This window comes from Neolamprologus brichardi, chromosome 18 (genome assembly GCF_056152115.1).
Source record: "Neolamprologus brichardi isolate AB-2024 chromosome 18, ASM5615211v1, whole genome shotgun sequence".
NCBI classification, from domain to species: domain Eukaryota; kingdom Metazoa; phylum Chordata; class Actinopteri; order Cichliformes; family Cichlidae; genus Neolamprologus; species Neolamprologus brichardi.
Genome location: NC_142121.1, coordinates 20004706 through 20025645, shown reverse-complemented (window position 1 = coordinate 20025645; position 20940 = coordinate 20004706). Strand labels below are relative to the sequence as shown.

Below are 20940 nucleotides of genomic sequence, written 5' to 3'. Positions count from 1 at the left end.
TTTGACACTCTGAGAAAACGGGAGGGAGTTATGCTGGCCTGCTAATGTCCTGGGATTCTTTCCAGAGCATTGGTCGCCCTCTGCTGGTCAGAGTCTACAATCTTGTCCTTGTCAGCAATAATGTGGTGTGTTTGCACAAAACCTACAGCCTACCACAAAAGCAACCACAGCAAGCTCCATTATGACATTTATATTTGCATGGGTGGTCCCCTTTACATTGTTGAACTCAGTGACAGCAAGCTCTTACAAATCTACAAAGACAGCTCGGGTCCAATTTTAGGCAGTAAAAAAAGGAGCTCTGCTTAGGTCAGTCCGTCAGCGACCCATTAATGCAAACAGCACGGGCCAAACAGCATATTGAAGGTTTTCTCAAAACGTTCACTGGCAGGACATCATATTCTCTTCAGGAAGGCCTGCCATGGTGGAATGATGAAGGAGTGAAGGAAATATGGGTTTCTAGTTTGGATGCGATATATACGAGGTGTTCAGGGCTAGACTCTGGAATAGAGAGAGATGAAAAAAGGAGGCTGGAAGAGGATACAGGTGTGTGTGTGTGTGTGTGTGTGTGTGTGTGTAACATCAAGGCATTCTGCATTAATTTTCTGCTGAGGTTTTGGAAAGCAGGTCCCAGCTCCGAGTTAAAAGTGTGTGTTTTCCCCACACTGGTGTGCTGACGTGAGCTCTGTGGGCCTACAAGTTTCTTGTGGCCCCCTGAGTCCTTTCAGAAAGGAGGGGGAGGGTCTGCTGAGACAGCACATATAGGTAAAGAGTGTGGCTTGCAGTGGTCAGTGATTAAGCAAAATTTTAGGAAATGAAAAACTTGATTGTGAATTATTGTAAGCAGCTTCTTTACTGGACAGTGCATATGTGTCATTTCGTGTTCCCTTTAAAGTCTGAAAGGGAAGCTCTAGTTATTGATTCTAAAAAAAATTATTTGTTTCCAGCTATATTCTGGAAAAATCTCACCAAACCTGAAGCAGTTCTGGAAAATGCGCTGGGGGGGGGGGCTGACTCTAAAGTGTTTGTGTAGGGTCCTCAACATTTTGACAGCCACAGGATATGTGTGGGCCATTGTTAGTCACTCCAAGTGCTACCTCGGTGGTACAGCTTCCTCCTCTCCCACCAACTTCCATGCACCCACACACACTCAGACACACATTTACATGCCGGAACCATTACACACAACTTTCCATATTACTATCACAAGTTGTTGTTTTTTACTTTTTGGTAAGTTTCAGATATGGTTAAAGACTGCAGTTGCATTTCATTTACATTTACCCAACAGATACAAAGTGTTGATTCAGACAAGACGAAATAAATAACATAAGAGTAAAAGTACAAGAAATAAAAACTAGGTTAGTGTTTCAATAAAAACCATCACAAAAGAATATAAAAATGCATCGAACATGTCATTATTTCTTAAACTTTAGCTATATATGAATGATTTTTTGGTGAATTTAACTGTTGGAAGAAAAGAGTGTCACCATTGTCAGAAACATCCACCTGATAGTATTTTCCAGCTGCAATAAATCTCCAGCCTCTACCAGTAAGAGCATGAACATCATCCAAAACACCCCTGAATAGACACAGACACAGTAAATCTTTTTTCTGCTTGCGCTGCCTGCCACACAACACATAAAATGTCTCCCTCAAAATGGGCTCTTTGTGTGGTCAAGTGAATATAGCCCGAAGAATGAACCGCAGTGCTGTGATTCTTTTCCTGTTTCCCCCCGTCTAAAAGCAGACTGCCCTGAAAATGAAGGCAGGCACAAAAATGCCAAACCAAGAACAAACCATGGAGGAATTTTTAGCTTAGGTCAGGTATCAGTGATCCCCCAGCAGTGACCGCCAATCTACGATCAACACCCAAATGGATGTTATTAAATGCAGTCAGCAGCGGTGGACAGTAATATGAGGATATCTGGCTGCTGTAGCTGTATAGTGTTTCTCAAAATATGCAGTATTGCAAATGTTGGATCCATCTTTTGCGCTGTACTAAATGTTTCAACAAGACACAAACTAAGCTGACACCCATTAAATCATTAAATCTTTTGCTTCACCTCAGAGTGACCCTTATCTCTCAGTTTCATTGTTGTGTCATCCATATAATCCTCCTGTCCCGTCCTGAGCTTCATCGTGGGAAATATTTCATACTACGATAGGAGCGGCTGTACGGGTTGCCATTTGGTTGCCGCGTGCTGTGTTTTTGTTGGCCATGGTGGCTGTTTTTGGGAGTCAGACGGAGAACAGGCTAAGGGTCTTTTCCCCTCTGTACGGTCCCTGCTGCAGAGAGTGCAGCTCATCGATCACTGTGCACTGGGAGGGAGGACAAACTCTGTGGGTGGGATGGGGGAACATAACAGAGACATGTACAATATGGATGTAAGAAGCTTACATACATCTAGTATGCTGTATCCTGTAACATATGCGAGCTCTACAAGTTATATGTGTGCGCAGGCAAGTCACACACTCACACACACACAGTTCATTGGACTAGATGAAGAGGAATCCAATAAAACATGACAGGGGTATGTTGTGGGCAGGATAAGTAGAAGTTTGGGGGAGCGAAAGGGTCAAGAAGGGAATCATTTGTGTCCCTGGAAAAATCCAAAGAGTTAAAACATGCGCACAAGCAGCGTGTTCAGACACCCACGCCTGCACACGAGCTCAAGTTAGCACACGAACCTCAGACACCAAGAACATGCGCCTTCGCCCTGTTTGAACAAGATGACCGGCTCCATTTAGTCACTTCAGCAAAAACTCCTCAGCAAGAGCTAAGGCATAAAAGAGCGAAACACATACATACAGAGGCCTGATATATTGCGGCTCTTTCAGCCACAGAGGCCTCTCAGCGGGGCTGGCAGGATGAACAGAGACCCCATGCAGGCTGAGGGGTGAGTCGAAGGGATGAGTAAATACAAATCTGATGGAAAGGGACCGCCTAACCAGCAGTAGGGCCCAACCTGGAGATGACATGGAGCCAAGCTGATGACCCAACAGCGGGGAACCGCCAAGATCATTTAAGGTTTGAGCGTGACCATTTGATCGAAGCTGAAACCACTAAGTGAAAACACCGGACGCAGCAAGCTGCCATGTTTCTCCCTCGTCTGGAAATCAATCTGCCTGTGGGTGGGAGCTATTTTCATTCCAAGTCATGATGCACTCTCACTGAAAACAAAATTTTACTGTAAATATCTGTCAACCATATGGGACGTCAAGTTCCAAATAATATGTGGAAAATTATCATTAATATCAGACTAATTTGATTTTGGCATACTTTAGAACATCAACATCCCTGATAATTTCTAACTAAAGCTCTATTAACTGTAAGTGAACTTCTCATTGAAATTATAGCATTTTAGCTGCCTGTTAGAGATCCTGATCACTATTAGCAGCTCATTATCCAAAAGCATAGGCAACAAACCCAGGTAAAATCAGGTTTCATTATTTTTGAGGGACATCGTCCATATTTTCTTGAATGTGTTTATTATGTTTCTGCTAAGAATGACCAAAGATGGCAATTAAAGAGTAACAGCAGATGATATAACACAGGATACTTCAGTGTCATTAGAGCTTTTAGAAAAGTTTCTAAAAGCATCTGGTCATGCCAGGTTTAAAGCAGTAGGTGCAAAACCACTGAGTGCACTGAATTAAAAACGAGTGTGTTTTATTGCTTGTGAGATACACATTTCGTAGGTAAAAGGAACTGCTTTTTTCTTTCAAACTTACATTGTCTCGGTTTAACAGGAGAACAGTAGTTTGCAGGTGTGGCTGTTCAGGGTGAAAACTGTGAAGGAATAATTGGACATTGTGTTCTTATTGGTGTCAGACTTCAGCAGAGTAAAAAACAGATCACTCACCCAGCATGTTCCCACCGCTGGACGTGACGACACGTGTACTGCTATTAACTGAACATAAACATGGTCTGTTCCTCCCCTGCACAAATCAGAACCACCTGCCCTCGGGCCCTGAGAACTAGCTGGTCCTCTCTCCGGACCTCCTTTGAGAGAGCGAGAGAGAGAGCACCTCTTGTTTGGACAAACGTCAGAGCCGGTCCAGCGGCTCCTACATGAAACGAATAGTGGAGAAAAGAGAATCTTAGCCTTCGTGTAGCCTCCTTCAACCCCAGGCTTCCTCTCCACCCCGTTGCACAGAGCCCAATATTTTTTAATTACATACAGGAAACTCCTGTTACAAAGGACACTTTCATAGTCAATCTAATGGCAGACTGTGAGAAGTGCTGGGGTCACCTCTCCCTCTCTCCCTGTCTAATTGATTGTGTGTGGGTTGTATTGACTAACAAACTGGAGAGTGTGCAACCTAGAAATTCGGGTCCACTTTCTCAAAGCCAAGAAGGCACCAGGTGCTTGAATGCAACACGCTTCTTAAAGACACCAACAGCAAAACTACATGTACAGCTATTGTCTTCACTTTTACAAGCACCTGATCTAGTAGAGAAAGCTGCCTCCACAGCACCTTCTGTCTTATTTCCTTGTTCATGTATCCTGGATTAAAATACTTGTCAGTCTTAACAATATTTTATATTGCCAGACAAAGAGTTAGACATGTCAATAAGCTTTTTCAATTCTCAGATTTTTTGCTCTGGTGGTCTCTAACTGACAGGAACTGAGGCGCTATTTGTTATCTTTAGGTCCAATAAGTACATCTGGTTTTGGTTTGGCTCCTCAAGATCGCCCCTGGAGATGTGGATGGAGGGGACTTAGGGGTGAGGTGGGGTAGTGGAGGGGCAGTTCTTGGAGCCTTTTTTCTTCTCTTAAATTGAATTTCTCACCATTCCAACCTGGGCCTTGGACCAGGGATAGAGCGAGAGCTTGCATTTGGCTTCCAGCCCTCAGGCTCCTGAAAAGCTATTAAAAAAAAGAGAAAAGGTAGGGAAAAATCCTTGGCCCAAATCAGTATCACCTGTTTTGCCAAATGACTCGCATGTTCAGAGTAATGGTTATTAGCGACTCAGATTCTCTCTGCCTGTGTTTGCAATAGAGGAATGTATGAACTCTCTCTGAACCGTTCCTGACATGAAACTTTTAGTGGGATGAAATGATGTGTGAAAGTAAACAAATAGTAGACTAAACAAGACTGTCAGCCTCAGATAGGAAACTATTTGAAATGTATTTTTAGGACGCTTTATGTAAAAGTTTTTTTTTAATTCTCAATTTGATTTTTCCCCTCAAAATTGGTTATAAATCAGTTGCCAATATTCTAGTTCGGTTCAAGCATCTGTAATATTTATACAATACTGTCAATTGCACGTGTTCAGTAGCCCACAGGAAAACAGCTGTTGTTGGAAGAAAGATTATTATAATAACCCACTAAGGTGGCCTATGTAAGGCAGTGCCTGTTACAGTTTTTTATAATTATTGTCTTTAATTATTAAATAATTATCATTTCAGATTCAGGGGAGTTTAATGATATAATCAAACTTTTTTCATTTATGTTCTGAATATATGTTCTTTATAATTGAAAATAAATTAGTTAATTCAGCTTAAAGGAGACATTTGTGCTTCTTGGTTTATGCCTATTAAGTTTTTAAAAAAACTGTTTTTCTCCCAGGTTGTTTAACTTGAGTGTCTGTGGGGTTGCCTTTAAAGCCAGCTTCAAGTAGCCATTTAATGAAGTTCAGAAGTGACACTTGGTCACTCCAGACATTAGGATTGCAGTCCAATAGACTGCATAAAGAAATGTGTTCACTGAAAACAAAGCATACAATGCTCATAAACTTACTTCGTTAGACTCCATGTGCGACAATATGCTGCTTTATACATTATTTGTGCAGTTCAAAGTCAACCAAATCTTTACATTTAAGAGTATTTAATTGAATAAAAAGTGGATTTAATGGTTCTCTTTAACAAGTTTTATTTATGATTCTTATTGTTCTCTTTTGCAGAGTGCATACATTCAAGTTTTTGTCTTAAAGTTTATTCTTTTATTTTAAGAACAAGAACAACAATAAGAACAATGATGAACATTTACCATCCTTAATATATATTATTACCACATACTTACCTTATATACTTGCTTTTCCAATATATATTGGAATAAAAAGCTTGAAAATTATTTGTTTTTCTTAGTGTTTGTTTTTGAAGTGCACTTATTCATGATAAGAAAATTACATGTTTGGGTATGCTAACAAGCATATGTAGTTTTGCATAAATGCATTTATTGATTGACTGATTTTGGTATAAATGGAGGTATGGGACATTATAGGGTCCCATATTGTAAAATGTTTATCTGCCAGTATTTACCATGTTTTTGACATATATTAGATATTCAGTCCAGCAGATTTTCATGAAGAAACCTGTCAAATAAAAAGCCATTTTAATATGCAAGAAATTTGCATAGGCCTGTTAATTCTGAGAGTCTGGTTTTATGGACAAAGCCAAACTGGAACCGTGTGAACTAAAGGATCAGGCTGTGGTGCAGAAAGGGCAGTTAAAGAACATCCTGAAATACCTGTTCTTAATGAAGAACAATAAGATTCACAAACTGAAGATAAATCATAGAATTTTCCAGCAAGATATCAAGAGTTGAACAAATATAAAAAAATCTTCTTTTCCTATGGTTGTGCCTCATTTCTTAAAAATCACCAAACCTTCCATTACAACTACAGAACAGTTCATTATTGCTATCATTTTTTCTTTGTATTCAGTTTCGATATGAGATGATTTTTAGTTATTTTCCATGTTCAACTGCACTTTTCACATCATGTTCATTTCCTAAGAAGAAATTCAACCAGAATAATTCAAGCTTCAGCAGATTCCAGGTTTTACAGATGGAAGAAAACCCGTCACTGTCTAATGCATGCTACGCAAAGCAGAATTGCTATATAAATCAAAATAGTTTATTTTCTCAACTCTTACGATTCTGTAGCATAACAATTTCACACTGTAATTGTTCTCAAATACTGGGTTCCTAAGGCTTTGGGGGCAGTTTGCATTTCTGGTATTTCTCTACAACTGAATACATGTTTCCCGTTGTACTCTCCCATAAAGTCTTTACTTATCCCTGATTAAACCCCTGGGTTCTGTAGAATAAGAGCTTATAATGCTTGCTTTGTGGGAAAGTTCTACTTTTCCTCACTGTCATTCTCCTTTTTTCAGACTCTTAGCCTGTTTTTTGTTGTCTGTACAATCCCTGATACCCTGAATCCCATTACTGCAACAGCATCCTCACCCCACACGCTCAGTTTATTTTCTCAAGTGACTGTATTGCACAAACTGACCCCTTCAGATTCTCCTGATTTTGCTCCTTGAATCTGCTCTACTTTCATTCTGAGTGAAAGTGTGTGCTCCTGTGTTTCAATTATTATGTTTATTACATAAACTGAGCCAAGGTTTAAAAAAAAAATAACTTTGCCAAAAATAGAATATTGCAAAGTTTATAAACACACAAAGAGAGCTATTAAAGTTCTCTGTAATATTATCTTACTAAATGGATTTAGTTTTTGACAACATGCAGTATTCTTAAAATTCAAAAGAAGAAAGGACAACAAACGCTTGAAGATACAATTTCAGTTTAATGAGTGTGTGCACACTTCAAAAGTACATGCTAAATATGTTAGCAATCAGTGAGAACAACTTATTTTACCAGAACTACAATAATCTGGCATTTAACACGAAGGTAAATGAAAATATAGCTCTAACTAGAGAGGCAGCAACAGGTAGACGGTGCGTCACTCTCAGTTAGTGAACCTTCACAGAAGGCATTTCAAATAAACACTTGTTTTCTTTATTAGCGATTTTAGTGCGATGAATATGCAGAAAGACAGGCTCTGAAGCACAAGGTACAGTTAAAAAAAACTAATGTAAATTATAACTACGTACCAAGTTCAAACTTTAGCTGCAAAGACATGCAAAAAAAAAAAAGTATATACTTTGCTAATAAGACATAAACTGTGTTGTCAAGGTGTTTATTTTAAGGTGACATGTGTTGCCGACTAGTCTGTCCAGTGGAACCCCAGCAGCATTGTGTGATATTAGGTCATAAAGCGCACATACTACAGCTTGTTAAGCCAAACACACAAATTCCATTCTCTCCAATATGCACAATGCACATCCAACAGATTCTAATTTGAATTATTAGCACCTATTTACAGCTGACCGTGTTTATAACCAAGAGGGCAGCGCAGATAATTACATTTATATTACAACTGTTGCTGTAGCCTTCAAGCAGTAGCAGCTGAGGTATATTTCTAAATGCATAAAGTTGTTGTTCTCAAGAAGACAAATAAAATCAGCAAGGAAAGGCGGTACAGTGTTTTTGGTTAGAGATAAATAAGGATGAGTCCAAGTGAGAATTTTATAGTGAAATAAAAGAGAAGAAAATGCGATTTTTTGTGGCTTCCACAAGCAAACACTATCATACAATATGTGTAATAGTAATTTGTAATAATAATAATAAGTATTAATATGTTTCTATTAAAGCTACATCAGATTATGACTTCAGCACCATTTTGAAATGCCAAATAAAAGAATATTGCAAACTACCAGTTGAACATGTATACTTCCCCTGTCACAGTTTCAACAATAACTGAACAGTATTAGCTTCACAAAGATAGCACAGTAATCACACGTCACATAGTAATTCTACTGGATTTTTTAGTGTTATGTGATGGTCTGTTTTTTTTTTTATTTAATTTACCCTGTTTTTTGTGACATCATCACCAGTATTTAACACACAGAACTGTTATACCTAAACTGAGCTATTTTCCTTTATATATTTCATCAGGGTGTTGCTTACAATAACACAACACAGTGGATCACATGTCAGGAAGAGGTTTGCAGTGTAGACAGATTTTCAGTCAGTGTCATGAGTACACTGACTAAAATTTAGGTAATTTACAGGGACAGAAGGGTTGGTCCAAGTGGCCACAGGTGGAGCGTCACCTCAGTGTAGCACCCTGGAAAGAAACATTGCAATGGTTTACTGTGAGAGAACCACATCTGTATCACAGCATCCATTCTGCTACTCCAAACAAAATTTGAGACATGCTTCCCTCTTGTGGATGATTTGAAAGCATAACTCTGACACTGAATTTTTAAGCTGTCGTCCCACAGTCCAAAAAAACACGTCAGTTCAGTTAACTCATGATTCTAAATTGGGCGTGCATGTGCGGGTGTGTTTCTCTGTGTTTGCCCTGATACACTGGCATCCTGCCCAGGGTGAGTATAAGGAGGTGTGTGCATATAAGAAGGGAACAGATTTAAATATAGAGCAATACTTTCAGACCCACCTCAGCTTTCAGTATTGGGCACACATGATGATCTCCGTGATCTGCACATAGTTTTCTGTGAAACAGACAAAAAACAATAATCACCAATACAACGGTAAGACAGGAATAAACATCCACAACAAATGTAAAGCACAATAAGATGCATTCAAATAATTTTCTTTACTAGGTTCACATATTTTACAAATTTAAGTACTTTTCCAGCATAAAAAGCCTTTACCCTCACAAACGCATGCTTTACCTTTGTGTGAAGACGATGATGAAGGGCAGGGTCGGCAAGCCAAGGATGCCTCAAAGCCTCACATGCCCCCATCCTCCAACTAATGGGAAACACAAAATCAAATTTATTTTTTTTTTACACAGTTCATGTATTATTAGCTTTCGTAAGATCAGAGGTCAGTGTATGTGTACAAAATCCAAATACCTTTTATTTACAATCAGGAGTCTGGAGATGAAGTCTTTGGCTTCTTCTGATGTATCTACAAACTCTTGTTCCTCAAAGTTCCACTGACAGGCCAAGATGTTATTCAGAGTCTCATTGTCATCATCGCCGAGGAAGGGACACAGACCGCTCAGACTAGCAGGGAAAAGGGAACGGATGATCAGCAAAAGTTTGTGGATGTGCGTGCATGCTTCTGTGTGTTTACTTACAGCATATATGTAATTACACCAAGGCTCCACATGTCTGTGTTGAATGACACAAAGTCATAGTTGATGACTTCAGGAGCGAGAAACTCTGGAGTCCCAAAATTCACTCGGAGTTTCTCCCTTGGTTTATATCTAAGTTTGAAATATGATTGAAATTCACAAAAATGACATGTTGCATGTTGTATGACCACAGCAGTTCATCCAAGTGGGAATAAAACAGAAGTAAATACCAGTACTTACATCCTGGCAAGACCAAAGTCAATGATCTTGACCTTATTTGTGATTCTGCTCACACACAGGATGTTTTCTGGCTGAAATTCAGCAACAACAAAGTATTACCATTTGACTTTTTGAATGGCATAATCCTGTTATGCAATATATCTACAAAGTAATCACTGCAAACACGTGTGACTTTGTTACCTTCAAGTCGAGATGCAGGATGGACATTTTGTGCATGTGCTGTAGGCCATCGCAGATCTGCCTGATAAACAGCACAGCATCCAACTCCATCAAAGTGTGGTTTTCATCAATAATCCTGTCAAACAGCTCGCCTCCGGCAACACTGAAGGCAAAGACGAGCACATGAAAAGCATTAAAAGAAATTTAAAAAAGAAAAAAAAATGGCAGGTAGATAAAATATGTAAGCAAAGTAAGTTGCATATGAAATCAAATTAGAAAAAAGGTAAATAATAATCTATAAGTAAACCAAAATCCCTTCTGAAATAAATAAACATGTTTTTTTAATAAAGGAACATACTATTCAAGTACAAGGATGATGTCATTTCTTGACTCATAGGCCGCATACAGCTTGATCAGGTTTGCATGGTCGAGATTATTCATGACTTGGATCTCATTCTTCACAACCTCCTACCAAAGAGACAGAAACACAGACACACGGATGCGATGAGAGGTGTCAGCTGTTCTCTGCTAGGACAGACAATGCTTCTTCTCTTCTAGGTCAAATACTTGTCACCTCGGTGACAAGTATTTCCCTCTATCTCTGTTCCAAGAGTGATCTTGTTTTGTACTAGCGAGTGTTTAAAATTTGAAACCGGGACTCTGCTTTTTATATCATGTGATGTAGCTGTCACTGTACTTTGTAGTCATGACAGTATATGAGAGGTGTCATACCCTTTCTTTCTGACTCCTGGCTTTGATGACTTTCGCTGCCAAAGTGAGACCGGATGAATTCTCCACACATTTGTGCACCTGGCCGAAACGACCCCTTTGAGGAGAGAAAGCAAAGACAAAAGTCACATTTCTGTAGCTGGAGAGAAACGTCTCAGTTCCATTATCACATCAAGTCAGACGATCCAGCAGTTGGGAAAAACGGTGCTGTGATAGATGTATTTTCCCACGACGAATCAAAAACTGATCTTCATACGGGGATGTTTCTGGAGAGTCTTGTGCTTAATCTGTTATTTCATTAAATGTGAGCCAAGCTGTGTCTCCACTTTGAAGACTTGGATTAACACTTTGTGATTAGCTACCAGCTGGCACCAGGGATACAGTTTCACATGCCAGTCGGTTCTAAAGTAAAAATAACTGCCGTGACTCTGAAGTTATGAAACATCAGAAAGGAAGGCGGGGGTTGGGGGGACTTTACGCGGTTACATTTTACGGGTAATTAAAACCTGTTCTTACTGACTTTGATCTGTGATAGATCAACTTGTCGATATCTTTTACTTATTTTGCATTTCATGGAGATTTGAGGAGAAGTACAGCACTCACCCGCCCAGGATCTCCTGCCAGCTGATGGTATAGAAGTTTGTAATCAGGTTGGGCTTGGCTGACACAATGCGGTGATTAAAAGGAGCCACTGGAGGTGGAGTGGTGTCTAAAGTTGGATGGGGGCACAAGAAAAAAGATGTAATCTGTTTTAATAAGTTGAGGAATGTGAGAACATACAAGCTTCACTGATAATTAGCTACAGTGAGCCTTTGGAGAGTGTAGATAGCTGTCATAATCAAGTTAGCACATTGTGTACTAAAGAGCTATGATAATCAACAGCTACAGAGTTGCCGCTTTAATATAACAGGTTACCATTTCACTTCATATTGTAATACTTCATTTGTAATTATTTTTCTTTTTTTATCCTCCCTCCCCTCACCACCAACCAGTCATACCAGATGGTCTGGCTGTACCTGAGGTTTCTTCCTGTTAAATGGGAGTTTGTCCTTCCCACTGTCGCCAAGTGCTTGCTCAGAAGTTCTTTTGATAACTGGGGTTTTATCTCTGTTATTGTACAGTGTTTACCTTACAGTGTAAAGCAACTTGAGGTGACTGTGTGATTTGGCACTATATAAATAAACTGAACCAAATTGAATGAAGTCTGCGACTAACTATGCTCAGAGTCCCAATAAAAAGAGTGGGAAAGCATTTAAATGTATGTACTGATATATAAAGCTGTATAAAGACTCTTTACAGATATTTGAGCGGTTCCAGTCAAGCCATTACAAAGACTTCTACTATACAGTGTACTATAAATGATACATACAGAATTTGTTGCTACCTTGAAAAAGCAAACACATTTTCAGTTTAAAAAATGTATAATCCTACAAAGATAAGTATATAATATTTTACTGGTGCTCTCACCGATAAAGTACTGCTCAGGACCATCGTCATCCTCCTTTTCCGCATCATCTTTTTCTCTCTCCTTCTCCACCTGTTGTTTCAGGTTCAGCTGGAGTTCAATTCCATCTGCCTTGAAGACAGCCCAACCCTCTGACTCAGCCTTCTTCTCATCCTTATTTTTGTTTTCTTCCTCCTCTTCCACCTTCTTTTCCAGCAGCTGGCTCTTTGGGTGTTCCTCTACAATAAAGTGTTCCTGGGTGACAAAGGACTTGGTGCTGCTGACCTCTGATAGGGTGTCCTGTTCAGCCTCAGGAGATGGTGCTGCATCTTTGTGGTCATCTCTACTGAATGAAAGTCGATGGATTAGTATGTTTTTTGCATTTATATTAAAATATTTTTTTATGTTTTTGTGCATATATTTGACCATAAAAATAGAAAAAACACAAACAAACAAAAATAATGTAATAACATATCTAACACTGTTATGAATTGTTATTGAATTAATGAAATGTTTTAGATCTTAAATATATAATATACAGTCGCAATGTGACACCATACAGGACGTTAATGAAATATCCTGTTTTGTTCAACAAATTCACAACATTTTTAACAGACACTAAAATGTTTAGTATTATAATTGTAATAATAATAAATTATTACAGATTGTTTTTGTCCTTAAATGCAATAATGGACTACCTGATTGGAGTTGCTTCCTTCTTATTGTCAGGGGAGGTAGAAAGACCTGAGACTTCTTCAGCTGCAGAAACACCTTTTTCCTCTTTGTCCTCTTGGACTCCAAGCTTTTCTTCTTCTTTTTGCTTCCCTAGATTCTCCACACTAGGCTTGAGCTCCTTCTCTGTAACATCCTCGGGCACCTTCTCTCCACTTTCCTCCTCAGTAACTGCCTCAACATCCTCATTTTTCTCAGAAATATCCACTTGGGAGTCTTCTTGCAGGTAGTCCACCAAGCTGCTGGCAGAGGCATCGGGTTCTTGATCTTTAGGGGGCACTCCAGCTTCTAGATCCCGAAAACCAAGGGTGATCTGCTGACCTGATTTCTCAGCGTTCTCCCTGTTGAGTTTCTGAACCTCCTCAAGGAGCAAAATCTGCTTCTTCAGTGAGATATGTTCTACAAGAATACCAAAGAGAAGTTAGATTTAGTCTCTCAGGATCTGGTTAATATTCATCGCTTTAAGAAGAATTAACATTTTCACTCTGAAAAATTCCACTCCGATCTTTAAACGTAGTTTCTATCCCAATTAAACGCTAGCAAGCAACAGCTACATGTAATAACACTGTAATACAGCCACATGTTCCACTCATAGAAGGTATTTTAGAGTATTTATTTACATTTTGCTGCTGCTGTGTCTCAGATTATTTTGACTTGCAAAGAGACACTGGAGTTTGTAGAAGTAACAGTGTGTTGATCTCAGCACCTGCTGTATCTGGAGGCTTCATCTTCTTTTGTGCTTTCAGACCCTTAGGGCACAAACGGGGTGTATCTGTCCCATCTTTGCCTTTATGGTCTTTCAACTGTGAAATGCAAAACAGAAACTGTCAAACCAGAGACCCAGACGAGTACATTAATATGAAATGAATGCATGATCAAAGCTTTATTAGAAAATAAACAAATCAGTTGTGTCGCCCTGGTACTATTTCTTGTCCCAGAGCGAAAATAAAATACAAATGGTCTTCTTTTTTTTTCGTATCTCTGGAGTGGCGATGCAAATATTTCACATGTTCTCTAAGCACATAAACGTACAAAGTTTCCACATTTGCGAGAGGCGAGGAAATGCTTTGGTCCGTGAAGCTTTATCTTGGGAGAAGACTGCAGTGTACTGGGCTCACATGCAGGCGTTATCTCTTGTTTCCCTTTTTTCCCTTTATTAGAGGTAGTTTTCTAGTAAAAAGACAAGAAGACAATGCTTAGAAGGGTTACATGAATGCACACAGAATTGGTGGCATTTTGGTAAGTTAGATTCACACGTTAATGCACAGGATGAATCAAAAATCAAAGACATGTTGGATTTAGTGTCACATGTAAAACGCAACAAGAAGTTAATAAAACGTTGAGTAATTTGATGACAGGCGAATGAAGGATAAAATACGAAGCATTTTCTCTGTTCTCCGCACACAAATTAGCACAGTTAGTGCACGTCTTTATTGCACTGGTAGAATTGCATGCCTTTGATTATTTGTGGCAGACTTGGATAGACAGGAGCAGGGCAGTGAATTTATAGCTTATCACTGGTCACACTCAGCGATGGAATGCAATGTCGACCCTGAATGGAAAATATTGCAAGCGACTGCAGGCTGTAGTTCAAATTTCTCAGCTAAGGAAACTCACTAAACACTCTCCGATCAGCTTAGCATGGAAAAAAACCTGTCTTGAACATCAGGTGTCTCACATTTGTTTTCTGTATGCTGTTGGGACATAAACAGCAGGGGAGCTATTTCAAGTGCAGCGTCTCCCCAGTGACCGCGGTGATTGGAGGGTGCGGAAGTGAATGCAGATGCCGCAGTAGCCCGAATTACTTTCAAGTATGTCACACCTGTGGAGGTGGAGGAAGACGGAGCAGCCACCTGGCAAGTGGTCTGACGACAACAGAAATTCCCTGAAACGTGAGTCACGGTGAAAACATCACATTGGTATTTGGTCATTAATCATCAGGGTATAATTAAGCCATAAAATGTGACACAAACTTTTAATGGGCTTGATATCGTTGAGTCTGATTTTAACGTAACCAAGTCTGGGCATATAAAACCTAAGAGTGCACCACTGCACAATGTGCACTGTTACGTAGGTATTTTTTCCAAGTATGTGATATCGTTATCATGTTACGTCAGAGCCACTTAAGTGAGTTCGCAATTTGCTTGTACGTCATACATCAAGAGAGATACAAGCTGTGTGGCGAACTGATAGGAGTGTGGTGTAAGATGTCAAGCAGCACTCAGTGACCTTTAGTGAGGTTTAACTGGATGTGAGTGGATCCTAAGTTTTCAGTTGGTGAATTGTTTTTCCTTTAAAAAAGTCATAGAAAAATGCATATTTGATTATTTTTTTCTTCATTAAGTTCAACATTTTGAATCTTGGTAGACTTGCGAGAAGTACAGTGGAAGCAGGCATTGCCTCAATGGGACTGTATTACTTCCATGAACTTGTAGCAGACTTCTGAAACACTATCTGCAGTTTAAAATAAAGACAATTACTGGAAGCTGTAATTCAAAAATACCCTGGCAGCATTGTAACAAGAACTCTCGCCTAAGTTTTACATTTTATGTGCTGCAAGAAGTTTAGAAGATTGCAAAGAATCACAATGACACAGACTTCAGACAATGACTGTTCATCAACAAAGCGATAATGGCAAAGATATGACTTGGATAGTAACACTAATAGGTCTGCACAAGAGAGCCGCAGAAATGAAATGGAAATGAAAGAAATGGACTGCGAAACAGAAAAGGAAAGAAAACTCTACAGTTTGTTAACACCTGGTAATCTGAAGGGATGCAAGACCATTTGGACCACAAACACTGTAGCCCGCATCCAAAGACAGCATTTCTAAACCAGGCCACTCGTATTTCACCGCAGACCTTGCACTGGCCCTCTCGTGCCCTGCTGGAGGTCCCCCACAGGCTTCACGCGAAGGAGACCCTCAAGTTACACTCGGAGATCCAACATCGACACGTGTGAGTTAAACTGGGAGTTTATATATGGAATAAGTGACATACTGTCCAGTAGCTTACCCAACACTATAAAACTAGTCTTCTTGCTTACTTTACCTTTAATCAGCAGTTGGCAAGTTTATACACGTCAAAACTCAGACACTACACCAGTCTATTATATGTGGAATTTCACACACAAGCCAAGTCACATTCGCTGCTATGATCATTTTCATATGTCCTGCCAAGAACAACAAGATCCCAGTGAGATCTTAAAAATCAAAGTCAGCATGGATTATACAAGACTTGATGCTCATGGTGATGCATGGGCTATGAAGCCTGGGCCACCTTTAAATGCATCAAAACAAATTCTTGTGAATCTAAATTGGATCAGTAATAAAGGTTGTCCCCTTTTTCTCCAAAACCTCATTCATGACCAAACATCTTACAGTCCTTTTGCAGTATAGAGCAGGTGCACACTTCAGCCTATATGTGCAGTGTCTTACTTCAGCTTGTCTCACCTTGTCAGGCTTTTTGGATACTGTATCTGAAGATGATTTCCTCTTTATAGCTTGCTTCCCTTTACTGTCTTTTGACCTCGAGCCCTTTTGAGCCGTCGGGCCTTTGAGCATCAGCTCCATTATCTTCGAATGTTTCACCGTCTCCCCGATGAAGCTGATCATCTGTTGCATGCTGAGGACCAATTTTTCCATTCCTTCCAGCTTCTGAGCCTGCTGCTCGGACCGCTGGTTCACCACCGACATGATGGAGCTCATCTCCTGGCAAATCTGCCCCACCTCTCGTCCCATGACTTGGGTCTGATTCATTACCCTGGGCGGGAGATGGATCTCCTCCTTGTCGACCTTCAAATTCTCCATATCCTTCTCAATGTCATCAATGTCGTGAGACATGCCATCTAGTCGGCTGAGAACTTTTTCCTGAATATTGATGAGCTTGTCCATCTTGCTGCTCAGTGTCTCTATGCGATTTTGGATGATGTCAAAGCCTGCGTTCTTGCCATCACCCACTGCATTTATTACCAGGGAACTCATGGTTTCCAGTGATGTAAAATTCACGTTAAGACACCAACTTGGGACAAGAATAGGACCAAGAATGCCCTCAAAAATACTTCTGCAAAAATCTTAGCCAGCTCTACAAAAAATGAAATAAAATTCAGAAAAAATATTCTACATCAAAAACTGCCAGGTGACAGATCAAATAAACTATAAAGCTCAATTTGTGTTTATCTCAGTTATTACTGAGTCAGACTTCTGTTCCTCCCAAACCTTATCCCTGAGCGGCTGCTCCTCTCTTCTAGAATTGGTATCTAGAATGGAGTGAGCAGGTGTCCCTAAATGTAAACGGCCAGCCTACGTCAGCAGGGTTTAAGTGATTGGGGTGGGAGCTTGGCAATGCTTGGGACACATGAGACGTTTGAGAGTCTTTAAGTGTTAAGCCGACCACCGTCACTCGCCTGCTGGCTGTCAAAACGTTCACTGTACACATTTCTGCTTCTTAGGACAATGCTCATTAATTTGCACAATTTATCCTATTTAACTGACGGAGGTATTAACTTGTTCCAAGAGACGGATACATGTGGTTCACATTTTTGAATCAACTGCACTAAAAAATAGAGAGAGCTGAATGTGAAGTCCATGTGTGGCTTTTTAGACAACGCAAGAGTACGTTTGAGATAATTTCAAAAGGGAAAATGTTCAGTTCAAGTGTTTATTTGTTGTATTGAAATGTTTGTGACATCAAGGGAAGGACTGGGCTGTAAGATATTTGGCACTGATGCATGTGACTGTGCGTGTACTGTTGTGAATGAGAACCATGTTGCAATGCAGATTCCCTCCTTATCTTTTGAATGCCTAAAACTCGCACTCAGTGTCAGGGGCAACCTGAAGAGGTGAGTGTTTCCTGGTTGGGTGGAGATAGATTAAAATGTTTATCCCTGACCTGAAATAAGAGCTGGGTAACATGGGCGAGTTATATGATGCTTACTTACTGACGGAAACATCCACCGATAACCATCCTTAAGACAGCAAAGGATCCATTTTAACTGAGCTGCTGTAATATGACCGCAATCCAGCTTCACTATATATCAAAATAGGCATGATGTATTCTACCAACAAATCAGAAAAAACATATAAACACAAATGCAGCCTTGCTGTCAGTCGGGTTTTTGTTTCGTTTTGTTTTTTGCCTTTCTGAGTTCATTCTGTACCCATAAGTACACGGATGACATAATGAAGGAAGGATCCAGCTTTGCCCAAGCTACCATGAAATTCTTTTGACAACAGAGTCACAGAGCACAAATTGAGCCACGGTGACCTTAGCCAAACTCGCTGTGACGCGAGCCAAAGTCTGGCCTCACCGGTGCAAAGAACCAGGGAAGGTTCTGAACTCTGCAAAGGAAAGTGCAAGCAAGTGAAGTGGGAGAAAAAGAGTTTACCTGTCGGCTTATGTTTCATGACAAGTCACCACACCGAGTTGAACATTTGTCTAATTTTTTTTTTTTTTTTTTTTTTTTTTTTGGTGTAGATACGCTATGTTGAACAAAGCCTTCACAAATCCTTCTACACCAGTGAGACCAGGGAGTGAACCGAACCACTGCTTCCCCTTGAATTTGTATTGTCTCGTGTCTCGCTAAAGCAAGACAGCTGCAGCGGGAAGACCGAGTAACTGTGACAGGGCAGAAACAGATGGAATGAAATGGACCATCAGTCACTCAGGGTAAGACACCAGTGCTCACACCTGTCTTTGAATGCCAGCAGATGACAGACAGCATGGGAATTAACAGCATGTTGTGTCAATTTAATGAGCTCGGACACTTAGCTTTCTTACAGTGTGCATGTGCATGTAACACGCACAAATATTAAAGACAAGACAGAGCAAATGATTCTGCAACGTGGTGTTGTTGTCATATCAGTGGACATTAAACGCAACGTTGCAACATCCTGGCACGATCTCGGTAGATCTGTCAGTGGTCAGCGGTGGGAGGTTACGAAACCCAGCAGGAGATATAAAGAGACATTAGACTTATGACATAAAGCAAATGTCAAGTTTATATCACTTACACTTTACAGTGAAACTAATACCAAAGAAAGTAACAGCATCACGGCCAGGGCTCAAAGTCGTCTCTCACCATCTCTGCCAAGAGCGAGTATGTGTACACACAATGTGGAAGCTGTGAAATCTTTGCCCGGTCTGCTGCTGCGTGGTTAAAAGTTGTTACATTAATGTGACAGCAAAATCACTGGGATGTTTAGCAGCATTGTCTAATGCATAAATGATGAATGCTTTATAAATTATTCAAAATAATTCTTTGTTATATTTACGGGTGCGTATCCCAGTTGAACTTGTAGTTCTCGAGTGACTTCTAGAGTGGAAAACATTTGAAGGTAAATTGATATACAGCACAGGGGAGAGCACCTTTAAATAGTAAAACTTAGAACTTTTGAGATCACCGTGTACCCTTTGTATCCCCTAATGACTGTGAAATCAAAGTCTTACGTAATAAAAGCACTAAGAAGAATCAATCTAGTTTATGCCACAATCACTTAGTTGCAACTGATGAAGCTGATTTATCACTCAGTGAATAAGTTCTTTGTCATGTTGCAAAAAAAACAGAAAACAGATGATGTCTTATTTCTTCTACAACCATTCAAAAGCCCAAATATATTTATTTTCCCTGGTAAATTGCAGAAAAATCCTCTGCGAATTCATAATTATGAACTAACTTTGCACAGATTTTTGTCACTGACCTCATTATTTTACGCTTCAATAAATTGTCACATTATTTTGCTTATTTATTATACATTCAAGGGACATGCTTTTGGGAAATGAATGCTTAGAGGCATTTTTCTGCACAAATAATTGCTGAAAGACTTGCATGTTGCTTCAAATTTCCGATGAAACTATGTACCCCTCATTGTCCTCACCTGTATGCATACATCCATCTACACATACTGTGTACATGCAGCATAGTATGGGTTTTTTTGTTTGTTTGTTTATTCATTTAAGTTTGTGTTGACAGCAGTGGAAGAATATAAAATGAAAAGAAGATCTCATCCAGCCCCGATTCATAAGAGAAAAAATGTAAAAAAAAAAGTTTACCTAAATGCCCTACAAATGTGTTTGTTTGCTTGCTTGCTTGCTTGTTTAGACAGCATTTTTTAAAGGGTCAGTGTGTGAATATTGTGACCTGTGTGACCCTCTGTATTAGGTTATTTGTTTGGCACTGACACAAGATTAAAAATGGACTGCCCTTACAGCGAACACAATGTCCTGGGAAGCTCTGGGGATGTGTGCTATGGCCACCATCCAGTCACCTCTCCGTCTCCGCTCACACACCGCTCTGTCTGCCAGCTCTGGCTATACTTTCTCTTGGAAACTTGTGGGCTTAAATGTGACTGGCAACCATGAAACTCAACTCCTCGTGCTAATGTCTAAGAAGCCTCTTCTGTTCTCCCGCTGTCATCTCAGATTTTGTCTTGGCATGCAAACACGTTTTGCTGCTGCACTTTGACAGACTTTCTGGTTCTGTTTATATAATGTCATGAAACCACACTACACAGCGTCCTGATGATTCAATATAGTGAGACGCACACACTCCAACTCCACCCTCACCCTCTCGTTGCATACAAATATGTCTGTCTTGTTAAATGCAATTGTCACGAGGACGCATTGCGTGCACATTTCTGTATGCAAACTAAATTATGTACATATTTTGAAAGCAGCTTTTGGATCCTCCATCCAATGACCATTTAAGAAAATGCAGTCATTTTTTGGGGGCTTTCACTGCTTTA

General features: G+C 39.9%; 1 protein-coding gene across 3 annotated transcripts; it reads right to left on the bottom strand.

The window, feature by feature from the left end:
- Positions 1-7514: 7514 nt before the first annotated feature.
- Positions 7515-17445, bottom strand: mylk4a (myosin light chain kinase family, member 4a). 3 transcript variants are annotated; one of them, XM_006786417.2, is made up of 15 exons: positions 16651-17445; positions 14232-14369; positions 13906-14002; positions 13166-13598; positions 12491-12813; positions 11627-11732; positions 11027-11120; positions 10653-10762; positions 10316-10457; positions 10136-10206; positions 9899-10027; positions 9672-9824; positions 9489-9567; positions 9251-9305; positions 7515-8917 (listed from the first exon to the last, which is right to left on the bottom strand). In XM_006786417.2, the coding sequence occupies exons 1-14, from the start codon at positions 17179-17181 to the stop codon at positions 9252-9254; spliced, it is 2460 nt and encodes an 819-aa protein (XP_006786480.2). In that variant the 5' UTR covers positions 17182-17445; the 3' UTR covers positions 7515-8917; position 9251. The 3 variants fall into 3 exon arrangements, with proteins under 3 accessions (XP_006786480.2, XP_035761982.2, XP_006786481.2); XM_035906089.2 differs by having other exon boundaries at positions 12491-12810; XM_006786418.2 differs by lacking the exon at positions 14232-14369.
- Between the last annotated feature and the right edge of the window lie 3495 nt (positions 17446-20940).

Excerpts from the sequence above, each read along its gene's own strand:
- mylk4a (XM_006786417.2), bottom strand. The coding sequence starts at position 17,181 with ATGAGTTCCCTGGTAATAAATGCAGTGGGTGATGGCAAGAACGCAGGC. Across the intron at positions 11,121-11,626 it reads TGGCAGGAGATCCTGGGCGG|GGGTCGTTTCGGCCAGGTGC; the intron begins GTGAGTGCTGTA and ends CTCTCCTCAAAG. Across the intron at positions 10,763-11,026 it reads CCAGGAGTCAGAAAGAAAGG|GAGGTTGTGAAGAATGAGAT; the intron begins GTATGACACCTC and ends TCTCTTTGGTAG.